This window comes from Pantherophis guttatus, chromosome 6 (assembly GCF_059756535.1).
Source record: "Pantherophis guttatus breed Tessera chromosome 6, ASM5975653v1, whole genome shotgun sequence".
NCBI classification, from domain to species: domain Eukaryota; kingdom Metazoa; phylum Chordata; class Lepidosauria; order Squamata; family Colubridae; genus Pantherophis; species Pantherophis guttatus.
Genome location: NC_142068.1, coordinates 80,618,265 through 80,638,123, shown reverse-complemented (window position 1 = coordinate 80,638,123; position 19,859 = coordinate 80,618,265). Strand labels below are relative to the sequence as shown.

The 19,859-nt window shown below is 40.2% G+C and overlaps 1 protein-coding gene across 2 annotated transcripts in view; it reads left to right on the top strand.

Annotated features, from left to right (window-relative positions):
- TET1 (tet methylcytosine dioxygenase 1) overlaps positions 1-19,576 on the top strand; it is a 100,049-nt gene extending 80,473 nt beyond the window's left edge. For both annotated transcript variants that reach the window (XM_060682236.2, XM_060682237.2), the window contains 6 exons: positions 4,149-4,357; positions 6,801-6,951; positions 12,388-12,477; positions 13,334-13,471; positions 17,209-17,530; positions 18,397-19,576. In XM_060682236.2, coding sequence (XP_060538219.2) covers positions 4,149-4,357; positions 6,801-6,951; positions 12,388-12,477; positions 13,334-13,471; positions 17,209-17,530; positions 18,397-19,502 — 2,016 coding nt within the window. In that variant the 3' untranslated portion in view covers positions 19,503-19,576. The remainder of the gene's footprint in view (positions 1-4,148; positions 4,358-6,800; positions 6,952-12,387; positions 12,478-13,333; positions 13,472-17,208; positions 17,531-18,396) is intronic.
- The last annotated feature ends 283 nt before the right edge of the window (positions 19,577-19,859 follow it).

Below are 19,859 nucleotides of genomic sequence, written 5' to 3'. Positions count from 1 at the left end.
TGCATTCAAATATCGTGGTTATCTAAGCTTATGTTTGGGCATTAAATGTATTCCATTCATGCCTTGTAGCTCCTTGTGCGATATGGGAGTGAAATGTCTAGGGAAAGTGAAGAAAAGCAGAACAGGATTGGTTGTTGATTACAAGGGAGACTTTCTGTGAATTTCATTGGGGCCTCTTGAGTGCTATGAAAGAAAAGCTGAGCTGAGAATGGTTTTTTCTTAAGTAACCTGACCCAGAGTTTGACTATCTGATGCCCTCTAGTCATTTTGGACTTTAATTTTCATCAGCTACAGTGGCAAGAATGTGTGAGAATTATAGTTTAGGAAAAAAAAAAATCCCACAGTACCGTAACCTAATCCGTATTTCTACTTTTCAAATGATAATATTAAGTAATTAGCCTTCCTCCCCAAAGAGCGAGTTAGGAATAAACATCCTACAGCTACCCTGCCTACACATTTTTTTTATACAAGAAGTTTGCAAGAAGTTAATGATGATAAGGCAGCAATTGCTTTTTGTTCCAAAAGGAATATGTTGTATTCAGCTTTGGGGTAGAAGTGTGCCCGTTGAGCGCTGCACTCTTAGATCTAAGGCGTGGATTAGTGGTGCTGTATAGGGATCCACTGAGATATATATTATTTCATATGCCTTCCTTGTAACGTTCTTTGCTCTGCATAATTGTTATCTGAAGTAGATATACCATATTTTTTCGGAGTATAAGATGCAGCTTAGTTTTTGGGGAGGAAAATAGGAGGGGGGAAATCTGCCTACTAGGTATTCATCTGGCTAGCGTCCTTAGTCTGGTCAGCTTCAGCACATTAGTTTGCTGGTTTTTTATCCCCTGTTTGGGGATAAAAAACAGCTTCTAAGGCATAGCTGAGAGGAAGCAGCAATGAGAAAAGCAGGCAAAGCAAGGGGAGATCACTTCACTTGGCTAGCGCCTAGTTACAGCTGAAAAGCTAAAGAACAGCGGACAGCAGCTGAGAGTCTGAGCAAAGCAGGAAGTGGAAGATCACTTGCTAGTGCCTCATTAGCGCTTCGTTAGGGCTGGAAAAAAGCTTGGAGAAAGCTACATTCGGAGTATAAGACGCACCCAAATTTTCAGCCTCTTTAAGCGGGGAAAAAGGTGCGTCTTATACTCCGAAAAATACGGTCTTTTGAATTGCACCTATTGGAAAATTAACAGGTGCTATATTACCGGGAAAACTGTACTGTACTGTTAGAAATACAAAGTTAGAGATGAGGAGAGCAGCCCAGAATTGATCCCCCAGTTTGCATAATTTCTTTCTATATTAGGTTACTAGGAAAACTGATGGTTCATAAAAAAGTTCATTCGCAATGTTGAGAAAAATGATAGTTTAATGTTTTCTATCATTTACTAATACAAGTAGTCCTGGACTTAAAAACAGTTCATTTAGTGAATGGCACTGAAAAAAGTGACATGACCGTTTTTAACAGTTACAACCATTGCAGCATCCCCATGATCATGTGATCCAAATTTAGATGCTAGGCAACTGATTCATATTTATGACCGTTGCAGTGTCCAAGGGTTATGTGATCACCTTTTGCGACCTTCTGACTAGCAAACTCAATGGGGAAGCCAGATTCACTTAACAGCCGAGTTACTAACTTAGTGACTGCGGTAATTCATTTAATAACTATGTTGAGAAAGATCGTAAAATGAGGCAAACTTAACAAATGTTTCATTTAACAACAGAAATTTTGGGCTCAGTTGTCATAAATCGAGGACACCTGTAATAATAATCATTCTACACATCTATTTTAAAATTATAGTAACGCACAGGCATGGAAAATGTAGTTAGACACTTCTGAAATAAAATTATGGGGAAATACAGGTAGTCCTTGACTTAAAAGACCACAATTGAGCCTAAAATTTCTGTTGCTAAGACAGTTAAGTGAATTTTGCCCCATTTTATGACCTTTCTTACCACAATTGTTAAGTGAATCACTGCGGTTGTTAAATTAGTCACGCGGTTGTTAAGTGAATCTGGCTTCCTCATTAACTTTTGCTTATCAGAAAATGGCAAAAGATGATCACATGACCCCAGGATGCTGTAACCGTCAAAAATATTTATTGTTTATTTATTTATTGGTTTGATTTATATGCTGCCCTTCTCCGGAGACTCAGGGCAGTTTACAATGCGTTAAGCAATAGCCTTCATACTTTTGTATATACCTGCTTAGTAGGGCTTTTGGCCCCCCTTAAGCAGTGTTCTTTTTTATACGAAGTCAGCTTATTGCCCCCACAAACCGGGTCCTCATTTTACCTACCTCGAAAGGATGGAAGGCTGAGTCAATCTTGAGCCTGATGAGATTTGAACTTGCAGTAATTGCAGGCAGCTGGTGCTACTTAACAGCACTTTAGCCTGCTGCACCACCAAGGTTCTTGGTGAGTCAAGTGTGTGAATTTTGATCACCTGACCATGGAAATGCTGCAATGGTCAAAAGTGCGAAAAACAGTGACTTTTTTCAGTGCTGTTGTAACTTTGAATTATCACTAAATGAACTGTTGTAAGTCCAGGGCTACCTGTATATATCATGTAATTTTAAATTTTGTTTATACTATATTTATCTTCAATGATAGATTTTTTTTTAAAAAAAAATGAAGCATGGGTGAAATAATAAGATTATATAACCTGTCTCTCTCCAAAAGGGATGGCAAAAAAAGTGGAAAACTGTGCTTCCTTTTAGATGTTAAGGGAAATGTAAGGTATTTTAAGAAGGAAAAATTGTATTAGAAGGAGAGGTATTGAATCCAGGGGTGCCTCTCTCCCCTGTTATTGAGAAGTCCCACCCTGCCAAAGAGATATAAAATGAGAAAAGCTTCCCACATGCTTGCTAAATACTGTCAAGGTGAAAAACTGTCTGAAGAAATTGCAATCACTTTAGGCAAGTCTCACTTTGATTCGTTGCACTTCTAAGGATTCCAGCCCTTTTCATTGTGATCCAGCAGCACTGAATACTCTGTGACCTTTGTCTTAAATGTGATTTATCCTCCCAGGCCTGTCTGGTTTAATTGCAGATCTTTTGTTACTGACTTGGTTTAATGGATAGCATTTTGCAAACGGTTGAATGGTAAGAAGATTTTCTGAAAGACAAATGAAATGTGTGTAGTTGAAGCAGCCTTTCTCCAGGTTCACATCTTTTTAAAAATATGTCTCTTTTTAAGTTTTAATGTTTATTCTCTGATAAACAAGTAGATACAGCAGTATGCAGATGGGGTTGAATATACTTGAGGATAAAAAAAAATTAGCGGATACATAAATTTTGTCTACAGAGAAAAGAGGTTTGCTAAGTGTGTAGGTTACATTGCAGTTTTCTGTTTCTTGGGGTGTTTTGACTTTAGTTTAGGAAAAACTATGTAATTGGAATTTCAGAAATAAGAACTGTCTTCAAGGGATTCAAGCTATGATGTCTTCTTATTAATTAACCCGTGGAAGGGTGGTGAAATCCATAAGAGGGGAAAAAAACTTGTGATAGACAATTACAGCAATAATATTATCTGCATAATAAATCTAGTAATTTATCTGGACCGTCCTTGGGGTGGAGGAGGCGGGTGTCAGAAACATGAAAGTAGCAAGTGTGACAAGATGATTAAAGTCCTGTCTTTCAATGTGCACTGTGGGGCTTGGTGCTCACTTCGTGTTCTCATCCTCTATTTTGAACTTGCTGATCCTCATAGCTCTTTCTAGAGAGCCAATAGCTTTAGAGCAGGGGTCGGCAACCTTAAACACTCAAAGAACCATTTGGACGCGTCTCCCAAACAAAAGAAAACACCGGGAGCCACAAAACCCTTCCTATGCCTGACGATTTCCTGAGCGGCCACAAAACTAGCATATGTAGTTGAGTTAAGCATTCTGTTTTCTTCTGAAACTTTTCTATTCTTGGATTTATCCATGGTTGGCCTACCAGGAGTCGAAAAGCTCAATAAATCACCTGCCAGCGGGTGTTGCACATTGGTGATTGTGACGCATGTTTTGAGCGACAGGGAGCCGCAGTAGAGGGATGAAAGAGCCACATGCGGCTCCAGAGCCGCAGGTTGCTGACCCCTGCACTATAGAGATAATAGCTAGATTTCCATTCAGGGATGCTCCATGATTAACCTGCAAACCATTCTTTTGTCTTCCAGGTGATACGGAGAAGTAGTGATGAAGAAAAATTGCTGTGCTTAGTTCGTCAGCGTGCAGGACATCACTGCCAAACTGCTGTGATTGTGATACTTATTTTGGCTTGGGAAGGGATTCCTCACCTTCTTGCTGACACATTGTACAAGGAACTGACCCAGAGTCTCAGAAAATATGGCTGTCCAACTAGTCGTAGATGTGCATTAAATGAAGAGTAAGTACGCTTTAAAATATTTTATAAGTATGAGAGTATTTCAAAATATAAAGGATGTATGAGAGGCTAGTAATCAGGGTGGATTTGATTTAAATCGAGTCGATTTAAATCATGATTTAAATCATGATTTAAATCACTAGTAAAAAGGCTTGATTTAAATCAACTTGATTTAAATCATAATTTTTAAAGAGCAACTGTCATCTCTGCTACTCCTTTGACCCGCTGTTGACTCACTGATAGTCCCAGTGTTGCAGAATATACAGCCTTGTGCTACATAACTAAGCTCCATTTCATGCTGAATAAACGAAATTATTTATGTATCTTAAATAGAAAACTATCTTACGATAGATTTTTACCCCAAAAGTTTTTTATTAAAATAAATTCAATAAAAATAAAAAAAATCTGATTTAAATAAAAAAAATCCGATTTTTTTGATTTTTTAAAAAAAATCATTGATTTTTATCCACCCTGCTAGTAATCTTACTTGATTGACATTCTTCTGCACTATGATCATTACACTTGAAAAAGTTACATACAATAATTTCTAATTTTTTTTAGTAGAGTGTAAGATAGCATTCTGAGTATATGATGTGTTAAGAGGACCAAAATGAATTTTCTCATTTTTCATGCTGGCAAAAACAGATGATATGAAAATAGATTTTTTTTCTTCCATTTTTAAAGAATGTCCTCATTACCCACAGCTTTCTATCTTGCTTTTGATATCTTCTGGAGGTAATAGAATAAAGCACATTTTTTTTCCCTACATTTTTGTAGATGGCAAAATACAAACTCAGTATAGTTGAAACTCTTTCTTAATGTGAAGAAACAGTGTGCTGGTGTACTACTGCTTCATCGTTTCCAAATTGCCTTTTACTGATAGCTGCTGCAGTTAAACTTTACAAATTCCCCTTCAGGCTTGTTTAATATGATGCCCGAAATCAGGCTTGCATCTTATTCCTATCCTAACAAAACTTCAGTACTTTGTTCTTGGCACTCAAATCTGATTTGAGTTGGAAACCAAGCTGAAGAAACCTAATTATCTGATGTGGATGTTATTCTAAATAACTCACATAAATGCATATATTCATGTGCTGACTTAAATCCTGGAAAGGTTGGTGCAAAATTTTTGCATTCTAGTCAGGAAACCTTTTGATGTTCCCTTAGAATGCCCCAATTTGATGATTGCAGGAATTGAATCTTCTACAACAGAAACAAACTTGCTTTGTCCTAGACATTTTTGAGTCTGCCATAATAATAACAAGAACAGAGTTAGAAGGGACCTTGGAGGTCATCTAGTCCAACCCTCTGCTCACGCAGGAGACCTATACTAGGGATTTGAACCACCGAACTGCCGACCTTTCTGATCGGCAAGCTCAGCGTCTTAGCCACTGAGCCACCTAGCCAGGTTTATAATACTAGTAATACTTTAGTAATACTATCAGCTAAGTATGGAAGGCAATTTGAAGCTGCCCCAGTGTTGACACAGTCAATTTTTTTTTTACATGATCCAAAATGAAAAAAATACACAGCCTCAAAGAAGTGCACTATTTATTTCTAATAAAGACAGTTAACAGTATCTAAGCAATCTGATAGCTTTACCTTTAGGCCTCTGCCTGAAGGTACTCCTTCACTTACAACAGTTCATTTAGTGACCTTTCAAAGTTACATCGGCACTGAAAAAAGTGACTTATGACCATTTTTCACACTTACAACTGTTGCAGCAGCCCTGTAGTCACATGATCAAAATTCAAACACTTGGCAACTGATTCAAATTGATGACAATTGCAGTGTTCCAGGGTCATGTGATCCTTTTTGCGACCTGATGAGGAAAGTCAACGGGGAAGCCAGATTCGCTTAACAACTATGGCAAGAAATGTCATAAAATAGGGCAAACAACTGTCCCTTAACAACTGTCTCACTTAGCAACAGAAATTTGAGACTCAATTGCAGTTGTAAATCAAGGACTACCTTTATTTGTGTAATGGTTATAATATTACATTCAAGCTACAGAAAAATGTATTGATTATAGACAAGTTGTTGCTTCCACCCATGATTGATTAGGGAGCTATGGCTGAGGAATCTGATGTGACAGCAACATGGTATTTGGCAAAGCCCTAGAGCCTTACATGTTTAGTGACTGCCTACCCTGTGATGGAAAGAAAAAAAATAAACACTTTTGAGCCTGCAGCATGAAATTCATCAGATCTGATTGATTCTTACACTGGTCATAATCAGAAGCAGCCTATGGTCTACATGCTTTTCTTGCTCTAGTCTATTCCATTCAGAATAACACAAATTATATCTGCATCATCTAAAGCTAAGAATTCCCCAGATGTTAGCTTTCAATGTATGTGTTAGATTGACAGAGATTTGGGGCATCAATTTGCTGAAGGCGAATCTTGCCCAACTAGCTGATTACCTACCTTTCGGTTAATTTTTCTAGCCGTACTTGTGCCTGTCAAGGTCTCGATCCAGAGACATGTGGGGCATCCTTTTCATTTGGCTGTTCTTGGAGCATGTATTACAATGGCTGTAAGTTTGCCAGAAGCAAAATCCCCAGAAAATTTAGACTTCTCACAGATGATCACGCCCAAGTAAGTATTTTCTTTCCTTCTTCCATAATGCCCGTTTTAAGTGCACAGGTATTATAAATGTTTAAAGCTGTTCAGAATTAGTGGAATCACATTAGATTACATCCTTTCTATGTGGCTTAGATGAGCAAGCTAAGCATTACTACGAGCAAGTTCTATTCATACACAGTAAATCACTTTTACTGACTTCTCTTACATATAAATGAGCACATAAAATCTCACTTCCTGTCACCTCCAAAATGCCATGCTTTCATTTCTCTGATAACTCATAGCCATCCACCATAATTTACCAATTCATATGCATTGAATTGAATACTTTATTTGGCCAAGTGTGATTAGACACACAAGGAATTTGTCTCCAGTGCAGAAGCTCTCAGTGTACATGCAAAGCAACAGATTAATAATAATCATAATAATAAAATTATCAGTAAGAATACCAATAAGAGGGGGAAGTATGAAGGATAATAAGAAGTATAAATAATAATAATAATGCTGCAACCATACTACTTGGGTAAATACATACTGACATTGGGCAGCAGTGTGAGAATTAGTTATTCAGCAGAGTGATGGCCCAAGGGAAAAAACTGTCCTTGTGTCTAGTTGTTTTGGCCTGCAAAGCCTGAGGAGAGAAGTTGAAATAGTTTATGTCCAGTATGTGAGGGGTCTGCAGATATCTTGTCAGCCCTCCTCCTGACCCACACATATAAAGGGCTTTTATGGAAGGCAGGCTGGTTGCAGTTGTTCTTTCTGCAATCTTAATTATCCATTGTAATCTGTACCTGTCTGTTTAGTTGCTGCACCAAAGCAGAAAACTAGAAATGACAGACTCAATAATTCCTCTTTAAAACTATATCAACAGCTCCAGAACTCCCTGAGTTGACACAGGAAGAATATTCCTTGTTGTGCCTTTTAATGATGGTTCTAATGTTAAGGGTCCATTTCAAGTTCTAGGAGATTATAGAACTCCAAAATTTGAAGGACTCTACTGCTGATAAGGTGCTGTTGAATATGGTAAGAGGTGGTAGAATAGAAGGGCTCCTCCTAATATCCACTCTCATCTCTACAGCCTTAAGCATGTTCAGCTCCAGATTGATACAGCGGCACCACAGGGCCAGTTATTCAACTTCTTGTCTATATGCAGACTGCAGACTCATAACCAACTCGAATGAGGCCAGTGACCGTTGTGTCATCTGCAAACTTCAGAACTTAACAGAGGGTTCCCTTGAGGTGCAGTCATTGGTATGGAGAGAAAAGAGCAAGGAAAAGAGCTCTTAGCCCTCAGGGCGTGCCTGTGCTCATTGCCTGGGTACTACATGTCATTTTCCTTAGCCTCACCTGTTGCTTCCTATCTGTCAAAAAAACTGACAAGTATGAGCAGGTACAGTAAGCTGGATCAATTTAGAGCAGGAGTGTCAAACTCAATTTCATTGAGGGCCGCATCAGATTTGTGTTTGATCTTGGGCCGGAGTGGGCATGGCCAGGGTGGGTGTGGCCAGCTCGACGTCACTTGTGTCGGGGGCACCTATGGTGGCCCAATGGCTCTGCCAGAGAAAACAAACTCCCGAGCTCTGTTTTCGGCTGCGACAGCCTCCTGCAACCCTCTGCCAGCGAAAACGGAGCTTGGGAGGGCCACCCACAGCCCTCTCAGGCTCCGTTTTAGGTTGTGTGGGTTTCCTACAACCCTCTACCCACAGCCTTCCTGAACTCTGTTTTCACTGGCAGAGGCACTGCAGGCCGGTCCGCTGTTTCCAGGGCAGCCCCACAGGCTAGATCTAAGCACCTCGTGGGCCGAATCCGGCCCCCGGGTCTTGAGTTTGACACCCCTGATTTAGAGTATGTTTTTATTTTCTTTTTAAGACTGAATGCACACATTCACAGTAATGTATACATGCAATCCATTTTATAAAATGTTCCCAGATTTTAAAAATATGGAATGTTTCACAAGTGTCCGTTCTCATCATGTACACAGGTTTGCTAACTTCTAGCATACTACATACTCCTGAAGCAGGCACTTGGTTGTATAATTATTTCGGATGGTCAAAAAGTTCATAGAGCAAACAAATGAAAGTGCTTTTTGTCATTGTTTTTATTAGAACCTTCTATTTTAGCTAAATATTAAATATTGATCCATTTTACAGATGACATAAAGCTAGGAGGTATAGAATGCAAATGCAGAAGAAGATAGATTGAAAGTAAAGACAGATATGGATCATTTGAACCGCTGGACGGAGTGAGATGAGGTTAAATGTAAAGAAGTATAAAATTATGCTCTTTAGGTAAGAATAGCTTGTAGTATAGAGATAAAACTAGAAAAATATGTTGTCTAGAAAGTAGTCCAGAAGAATTTTTGGACAGGTAACACACATATGGATTTGTGCTATTGTGATTTACTTATTCTGCTCAATAGTGCTCAAGAATGAGATATAAGAATTAGCCCTCTTGCCTTTGCCCTCTTCCTGCTGTACAAAGAAGAATTTAAAGCTGCTCTTTCATTTCTGTTCTGCTTAATTATGAGTTGTTCTGCTTTTCTAGCATAACAAGTGAGTTAACCTTGACTGTGACTTGCTTATAGCATGCCAGGTTCAAAGCATTTTGTAGGATTATGGTGAGATATTTCATGGAATGAATGAATCAAATCAGCCTATAAACTACAGATTATGGTTGGTATGATTCAACAACCCACATTTACGATTATTCACAGTACAGGATCTGGATGAAACAAACTAAGCTCTCAGGTTTTTGTTCATTTGTTTTTTTATAGTAAAAGTATAACCATCTAATAAAACATATTGTTCAAGGGTTACATCCAAAACTAATAGTAAGTTATATCAGCTTGAGAAATAGGACTCCTTTGAACATTGTGCATAGGTTAAGGACTAAATCAACCTGTGATATTGTTCTGCCATTTTTTTAAATTACCTCATTATTATTTTTTTAATATAGTAGCCGTTTGTTGTCTGAATGGGTTTTGGAGTTTATTGGAGTTTGGGTTTTGAGTCTATTTATTGCAGTATTAATGGATATTACTCTGTTTTTAAATAATGGGATATTTTCCAAACCTAAACATTTATGATGTAAAACTCTTGTTGAGTCATTCACTTCCACGGTTGAATTTATGGGTGCATTTCAAGAGTTCTTTTGGGAATAGTAGAGGAACAGTTTATCCTTCTTTTAATAATGTGTTTTCAATTTCCCAATCAATCTTACAGCCCTGGTAAGATTTCCTGATATTCTCCCGTCCAAATACTAGCCAAGTCCATTTCTACTTAGTGAGATTAGCATGCTATACCTGGGCACCTGTATGCATTGCCTGAATCTCATACTTTCTAAGGCTATTATATTGGTCTGCTAAACTGATATATTAGCTTTAACAAGTACAAAATGGGCCACCTATATGTTGTTCTGTTGTTAACCAGAAGCCTAACTTAGTAATACATTTAAAGCATTTATTGCAGTGTCCAACCTTGGCAATTTTAAGACCTGTGAATTTCAATTCCCAGAATTTCCCAGCTGGCTATGCTGGGAGTTGAAGTCCACAAGTCTTAAAGTTGCCATGGTTGGGCACCCCTGAATTATTGTTTGTTTTGTGTTTTTTTTTTCTTTTTGCCTCTTTCTTGAAAGAGCTTGATGTTTGATCTACTGAGTCCCCATTTTTTTAGACTCAAAGGGTATTTTTGAAGAAACTGTTGCTTATCTTATGTCTCCTCTCCTCTGAGGATAATAAAATAATCATCTTAGGACAGAGTAGTTATAATTACTTTTAACATATGAAAATGAACAAAAGAGAGTAAGTTTAATAGCTGTTTGTCAGTTATGTAATACATTTTAAAATTTGATACACATAGTCCTTCACCTGTGTCCATTCATTCAGTGACCATTCAAAGTTATGATGGTGCTGAACGAATGATAGTTGTGACTGATCCTCAGAGCATTTCTGACTTGCTGCTGCACCCCATGATGACACACACATCGCTGAGGTAAATCTCCCTCATCTGCACAGCCTCCTGCAGCCTTTCTGCACCCTATCCAAACCTCACAGCCATCCTTGCACACCCTTGAGTCGCACCACAACCCTGAATACCTTCCCTGACCCATGTTACACTCCCATACACCCTCCCTCACCTGTTCCTCTCACACAACACTCAAGCCATCACACACTCACCTTAATCTTCACCATGCCTCATACCCGTGCACTAGCCCCACATATACTGCCTATACACAGAATTCACATTGCACCTACACACACTTCCCAAGCCTTACTGTGCCTCTCACACACATACTCACATCCTTCATGAAATTAACAGATTAACAGAGTTGGAAGGGACCTTGTAGGTCATCTAGTCCAACCCCACCATCCAAGCAAGAGACCCTATACCATTTCTGACAGATGCCAGTCCAGTCTCTTCTTGAAAGCTTCCAGCGATGAAACTCCCACAACTTCTGAAGGCAACTTCTGTTCCATTGGTTGACTGCTCTCATCGTCAGAAGATTGTGTCACACCCCTGCATACTCTGCGTGACGCATGCCTAATCCTTGTGCACCGTCCCTGGCCTTCGTGTACTTGCCCCGAGCCATACTGTGGCTTTCAGATATCCCCTTGCACTTCTTCCCCCCACCTGTCCTTCACACTTGCACGGCCTTCCCAAGCCACATTGCACCTCTAGCACCTCCCCTCACAACCTCATACATTCTCCCGCATCCATTCTGTACCTTCCTATACCACATGTCACACACATACATTTGCACCCTTACACATTTTCCTGATCCATGCCATAGTCTCAAGCACATTCCCAGATCCATGCTATACCTCCATGCACCCTTCCTGCTCTGCCTGCCTTTCACATACCCTCTTGTATCATCACACTCTCTCCCTAAACATCACCGAGCCTGCCCTGCACCCCTCTTCCCCCACCCAGCAAGAAGTCATCACTCAAATGCCTGCTGGCCCAGGATTTGCAACTTCCTGCCAGTTTCTTCATCAATTGTATTTGTAGGATCCCAGTAGGAAGGTGTCTCACAGAACAACCATGGGATTCAGTTTACAATGGTAATTGGGACTTCAGGGATAATTGTTGCTAAGTGACATGGTCATGCTTTTATGACCACATCACTTAGCAATGGAAAATCCAGTCTCAATTGTTGTCACAAGCCAAGAACTACCTGCATTCAGTATATTGAAAGAAGAAAAGTTTCTCTTTCATTGCCAGCCTGATAGGCTTTCTAACATTGTTAATAGCTGTTGGGCTAAGAAATGGTTTCCTTACAAAGGAGAAATACATATTTTCCCCTTTGTCTGACCAACTTTTAAATATATGGATAGTTTTACTATTACAGTAGGAAACTTAAGTATCAAATATAAGATGCAATTAACGTTGCTTTTACTAATTGCTTTATTCATAAACAATACAATTATGGGGTAATTGCTTTCTCTATTTCCAGGAAGAAAATCTGGAAAACAATTTGCAGACTTTAGCTACTGATGTAGCTCCATTATATCAAAAACTTGCCCCTGATGCTTTCCACAACCAGGTAGGTTGATGAATATTTCACGTTGTCTCATCACGTCCTTTTAATGTGATAGATCAGTGACATGTCCCCAAGAGGCATTTCCTTACTAGCTGAGTCCACAGATCGCACTAAGCCCCAGTATTGTTTCTTGGATTTTAAGCAACTACATTTTGTGAATTCTTGTTTTATGATTTATAAAAAATGATTTATGGCTTCTTGTAGGAATGGACAAGTTATGGTCCCAAATCTTTGTTTCTTTTTTGCTCTTATAAGTCCTCTCGTATTTCTTTTTTGCTGTTCTTATACGCCCTCTCATATTTCTATCTTTCCATGTTTCTTGAAAACCAACAGTACCTACTGTGTTTTCCCAAAAATAAGACAGGGTCTTATAATAGGGTCCACAATAAGCCTTATTTTTGGGGAGGTCTTATTATTTTGGGGTACATGTTGCAAGACGGGGCTCCTCTTGCCATTTTACCTGATTTCCAGCTCTATCTCCCTAACCCTAACCAGAGGAAATGGCAGGGACCCGCTGCGCATGCATTTAAATATTTTCGGAGGGGGGGGGAGAGAGCTTATTTTAGCGCATGCGCTCAAAAGCCCGATTGGGCTTATTATCAGGGGATGTCTTATTTTCAGGGAAACATGGTATTGAGGTGGAAAACAGATAATCCCAAAATGAAATATTGTAGTTAAAACACAAAAAGCAGCCCCAAACCTCCCTTGCCTTGCCCACATGCTTGTAATGCCTCTCTGCAAATGTTGTATCAGCTTCAAGCTTAGTGTAATATTATGTATAAATTCATCAATTGTAATGAAGTTGACAACATGCTTTACTCTTTTCCTGAAATAAGACCCTGTTGCCTTGTTTTCTAAGGTGGAGAATGAGCATCTGGGTCCTGACTGTCGCCTTGGGAGCAAGAAAGGCCGGCCTTTCTCTGGTGTGACAGCTTGCATTGATTTCTGTGCCCACGCACACAAGGATACTCACAACATGCACAATGGAAGTACTGTGGTAAGTAAAATTTGGGATGAGGTTTCCTCTTTGCCATGTAGCTGTATCATAGTTGCATGCCTTCTTTTTACTTGATTTCCTTTCTTTTTCAGTTTGGGTCCCCAAACTTGGCAATTTTAAGACTTGTGGAATTCCTCAGCCAATACAGTTTCATGACCCCTGCCATAAATGATATAAAGCGCAATGGATGTACAATAAATTATAACTTTCTTGGTTACTGAGGTTAAATATTTCTTGAGAGTTAGTTTTTGCAGTCTCATACAAAATTCACTTCTAAATCTTTAGATACACTGCCTTAAGTTGTTGGAAATAATTTATCAGGGCAGAGATGTCAGTCTCCTGAGCTTCAAGGCCAAAAAGCACAGGGCAGAAATATCATTTAAACAAGGGAAATGGGTGGGTGGGAGAAAGAAGAAGCACCTGGATCAGAATTTAATGGGAATAAAAAGGGAATTTCACTTTCATGTTGACAGAAGGCAATCAACTATTTTACGGCTTCTTCCTAGCAGGCAATAAACCTTCTTACCTAATTTATTGTATGAATTCTTAGGTCCTTAGGTTGGATAGAGCTTAGAGCTTAGTCAAGCTGTGCCAAGTCAAGTATCCAGGAAATTCCTCAAGGTCTTAGCAGTGAGCCTTGACATTCAGCTCCCAGCCCTGAGCTACAGGAATGTTGCCTACCTTCTCCAACTGGATGGTTAGCATTTGCTGATCAATCTATTTCTTAGGGGTCTCTCCTCTCATTATGGTCAAGACCTGAAATGCAGGCCACAGTCATAGAAGCAAGAGTCAAACAGCCTTCAGTGAAAAACGTTAATGCAGGAATTAGGGGCAGGATACTGAGTCTTGAGGACTGTGATAGGACCCTCCAGCCCTCTGTTATAAATGAGTGCATTAAAAAGAAATCTCTTCGAATGTTTGAATCTCTTGTCCTTCCCTGAGCTTTTGTGCAGCCTGGACTGATCTTCGTGAGATAAGCTACTTAGCAGGCTTGTGATTTGAAGAATGGAGGAATGTTGGGGAGGAAGAAATGACACATCCAGCCTTTTGTCTACCATTATAGTAAAGGACAGATTTGGCCTGGGATCAAGTCCCAGATGTCTTGCCTACTTCCTCATCCCTCCCCTAAGCTGCCTTTGCATTTTCCCCTTAGAATCATTTCCTCTTTAAGGATTACTGTTCTGATCTAGGCTTCACCAAATCACGAAACAGACTCTTTCTCCCGAAAAAACCCCTTTTTATTCGGCTAATGTGAATTCCTAGCATTCACATCCAGCAAAGTCCCGGCAAACAGTCTTTCAAGGGTGAATTGCAACCACAGACCTTATCAGTCCTTGGATAGTTGCCAGGCCAATAGCTTCCAGGCACAACGCTGTACAATGAAATACTTGGCAAGGAGTCTCTGTGAGGCACGAACTCAGATAAGCAAATACACACTAATTCACTAATTGTCACTATTATTCATTATTCACACTAATAAACTAAACTAATTGTCTCCTGCAAACACCACTCCCCTTTTGCTCCTATTTTATTCCTTATGGGAGGGGCCATTCAGCATCCCCTTGTGCCTTTACTCCTGAGTCGACCCCTGTTCCTTAATTGTTCCCTTCTCCTGACAGCTCTGCGCGTGCACACATCGGGAACAGGCTCCAGCTGTTCTGCCCCACTTATCTCTGACTCAGAAGGTAGCTGATAACTGTTGGACGGCCCTGGGCCCATCTCTGCCTCTGACACAGAGCACTCATCAGAGCCTTCCCCAGACTCCAGGACCGGCCCATGTTTCTCCCCAACCTCCTCACTGTCCGAGTCTGCTGCCAGCTCTGCTGGCAGGCCATAAAAATTATGCTACTCCAGGCAGCACCAATGCCTCCTTAATTGCCGTTTATGGGGCAGAACTCAGGACTTGTCAGCCTAGGAGGAGCTTGGGATGCACCAAATTCTTGTATTCCATACAGGGACTCCAGGTTTGGTCAGTTTGGTTTCCATTGGGCTACCAAACCAGCTTGATGCATTATTCTTTAGTTTTAAGAAGTAGAACTGTAATCCTTTGCCTTTTCAGAATTGCCATCACAATTATTTGCTTTTGAGTTCAGCGGCATAAGGGAGCCCAGTCAAGACAAGGCCTGTTGGACCAGTTAACTCTCACCATTTTTCTCACAAATGTGTGTTTTTAGTCACACCATTCAGCAGGAAATCTTGCATTAAATGGCCTTTGTTATCTGAGCTTCTGTAGGTAAGGAATTTCTCTTTCACAGTATAGGCTAGTTCAGTGTTGGTGAACCTTTTCGGCACCAAGTGCCAAAATGGGAGTGCGCACGCGCGCAGGGGAGCACCAAAATTTAATTTAATTTAATTTAATTTTAATTAATTCAATTTATATGCCGCCCCTCTCCGAAGACTCAGGGTGGCTCACAATACATTTTAAAAAATCATTATAAAAAGCATTTAAAAATTAAAAACATTAAAAACTCATTCACGCCATTCATGGCCGGATCTCGCCAGATCACAAGAGCGAGATCAACGGCCCCAGGCCTGCCGGAAAAACTGGAAGAGCAGCTCCCTGGTATGCACACGGGAGTGCCAGATACCAGAAGAGGAGCTTCCGGTATCTGGCATGCATGTGTGTGCGAAGACCAGCTGGTCGCCGCCTGTGCGTTTGCCGGAAACCGGAAGCTCAGGGAGCTGGTCTTCTAGTTTCCGGCACTCACGCACATCCGAAGACCAGCTGGAAGAGCAATGGGAGATGGCTGGCGTGCTCAGAGAGATGGCTCTGTGTGCCGCCTCGGCACGCATGCCACAGGTTCACCATCATAGGGCTAGTTTAAGACAATGCAACTTTCCCCAGCTCTTCAATTGTGTTAGGTAGTGTACCAGGACTGTCACCCAGCACAGGATTTGGGGAATTGTAGCCCAGCATCTGAAGAGTGCCAGGTAAAGGATGGCTGGCTTTTGGTGATCCTGTTGAGGCATATTCCTTCTTTATGATCAAACCAATCTCTCTTTGTATTGTTTCCTAAAAAAACAGAACTCTGTTTCTCATCTCTTCAATTTAGGTTGAAGAAATGTTCTGCTAAAGTTAGCAAATATATTTTTCATGAGATCTTTATTGGATTGTACTCTTAATGTTATGCTGCATAAATTATATACCTATTGTTCATGTATAAGAAACTAACTATATATAAATAGTTCACAACCACAATTGAGCCCAAAATTTCTGTTGCCAATCAAGACAGTTTTTGTTTTGCCCCATTTTACGACTTTTCTTGCCACACTTGTTAAGTGAATCACTGCAGTTGTTAAGTTAGTAACATGGTTGTTAAGTGAATCTGGCTTCCCCGTTGACTTTGCTTCTCAGAAGATTGCAAAATGAGCCCAGGAAACTGCAGTCATCATAAATCCATGCCAGTTGCCAAGCGTCCAAATTTTGATCACTTGACCAATGGGACGCTGCAGCAGTTATAAATTTGAAAATGGTCATAAGTCACTTTTTTCAGTGCTGTTGCAGCTTTGGTCACTAAACGAATGACTGTAAGACGAGAACCTTCTCTGTGCTAGTTTAGTTGTGTTTTACGTGTAACATAAATAAAACCATGATAAGAAAGTTGAAATAGATTGTCTTTGCAACCTTTTAACTTAAACATTCACTTATTATAGTTTTTACTGAAGTTGATTAAGTGTGTTTTTCTGTGTGTATAATATATATGTATTAATAGTTGCTTTTTTCCCTTTCTGACTAGGTTTGTACTTTAACAAAAGAAGACAACCGTACAGTAGGTGTGATACCAAATGATGAGCAGCTTCATGTGTTGCCTCTTTATAAAATATCACAAACAGATGAATTTGGCACAGAAGAGGGGCTGGAAGCCAAGATTAAAACTGGGGCAATCCAGGTGCTAACTGCTTTCCCCCGAGAAGTGAGGATGTTAGCTGAACCACGTAGGGCAACCAAGAAAAAACCAGATGCAAAAAAGCAAAGTTTAGCTGAAAAAAAGCATTCTGCGGCTGTAAGGGGGAAAAATGGACTGCCAGAAAATACCAAGAGAGCATCACAAAGTTCAGGTAGGTACAAGAGAGCTAGATATGGGCATGTTATAGAACAGGGGTGTCAAACTCGATTTCATTGAGGACCGCATCAGGGTTTTGTTTGACCTTGGGTGGGCATGGCTGGGCTGGGCTCCTGGGCTCCATTTTCAGCTGCGATAGCCTCCTACAACCCTCTGCCAGCGAAAACAGAGCTCGGAGGGCTCTGGTTTCACTGGCAGAGTCATCATGGACCGTTCCTTCGCTGTTTCCAGGGCGGCCCTGTGGGCCAGATCTAAGACCCCGTGTGCCGGGTCTAATGCCCCCGGGCCTTGAATTTTACGCATTTGTGTGTCTAAAATGCAAAGTATCAAAAATGGAACAACGTAAACATATATACAGGTAGTCCTGGACGTATGACCACAAAAATTTCTGTTGCTTAACAAGGCAGTTGTTAAGTGAGCTTGGCCCCATTTTATGATATTTTTTGCCACAGTTATGAAGCAAATCACTACAGTTGTTAAGTGTATTGTGTCATTAAAGAGTGCAAGAGTACTGTTATAATTTTGAACATTCGCTAACTGAACTGTTATAAGTCAAGGATTACCTGTACCTAGTTGAGGACTATCTGTATTATACCTAGCATAAAAATACCATTTGGTTTAAATATGTGATGGCAGGCAAAGTTTTAAGCATCTTCATTTTCTCGAAAAGAATTTCTAACTTGGATAAAGATATACTTGAAAATATGATGGCAAATGTGTCGCCAAACTGCAACATGTCTGCACTGTGGAGGAATTAAAATGGATGGGTGAAACATGTATGTATTTATCAAACATCTGTGAGGGGGGGGGGAAACCAGAACTTTATATTTAAAATCAGCTTACTTTTTTTTTTCTCCTTAGGGGCCAAAATGAATATAGTGCAACCTGAGACAAAAATGGAGACAGCTGAATACTTTCCTAGCATAAAACCTAATTTAGGCATTACTACCGATTGTTCTCCGTTGAAGCAACATGCTCCATCCTCTCCTTTAAAACTGGATAGTTTATCCTCTTGCTCTCCATTAAGTGGTGGTCTAATGCCAGTAACTAATAGCCAAGATGTTTCTACTCCCTACGGGTATTTACAATGCAGTAGTAATAAACCTCACGTGACATCCCAAGGTAACAATAACTTTGACATGTCCACTCGTGATTATACTGGAATTGTGATGGATGAGAAGAGAAATGGTGTGCCTCTGCTTCTTCAAGACTTGACTACGTCTAGGTCAGCAGTCAACAGAGAGAATCTGCCCCTGACCACTGAACACAAACTAGTTAACAAGCAAAATTGTGAAGTTAACTTGAAGTCCTCTTCTGTGTCCCAGGTAGCTAGCTCTTGTGAGTCAATGTTGCAACTGGGCACCCCAGAAGATGTCTCTACCAATGGTTCTTCCCAAGAGCACCCAATGCAAATGAGTGGATTACGGCAAAGCCCAAGTTGTGTAGAAAACGGGTCCAGTGGCCAGCTCTTAAAACACGCAGATTCTGAAGAAAAAGCAGAAGAAATGTGGTCTGACAGCGAGCATAACTTTTTAGACAATGACATTGGTGGGGTAGCTGTAGCACCATCCCATGGTTCCATCTTAATTGAATGTGCACGGCGCGAACTTCATGCCACCACGCCTCTTAAAAAGCCCAACAGGAATCATCCCACGCGGATCTCTCTAGTCTTTTACCAACACAAAAACTTAAATGAGCCAAAACATGGGATAGCCCTGTGGGAGGCCAAAATGGCAGAGAGAGCAAAAGAGAAAGAAGCTAGAAAATCAGGAACTGAAACCACCGGCTTGCCAGCCACTGACAAGAATGCAAATCAGACCAATGCAACCCAAGAAATTTTCTACAAAGAAAATGAATTCAACCAAATTCCATCTCGCAGAGCATTAACAGTAACTCATGATAATATTCTAACGGTGTCTACTTATGCCCTCACACGAGTTGCAGGGCCCTACAACCATTGGGCATAAGCTCTTATAGCAACGACACAACTTTTGCCTTGGAGCAGTGTTACACAATCCTAAAGGTGCTGTTAAAGAACAAAGTCTCGTATGGTTTACTCTTTGTTCATCTCAACCATTTTGAAGGCTGAGGTAAAAATTATTTTGTTTTTAAACTGTGACTTTATATATTTTAACATCTGGTGATTCTCAAGTGTGTGTGTATATATATATGTGCATGTGTATTCACACGCATGCACACGAACGCACACACATCTTTTAAGAAAATTTGGCTAGGTTATTAACTGATTGAATTACTTGGTTTATTACCTTTTTGGAATTTATACTTTGGTGCTTTGAAACGTCTGTTTATTATAAATGGGCTTT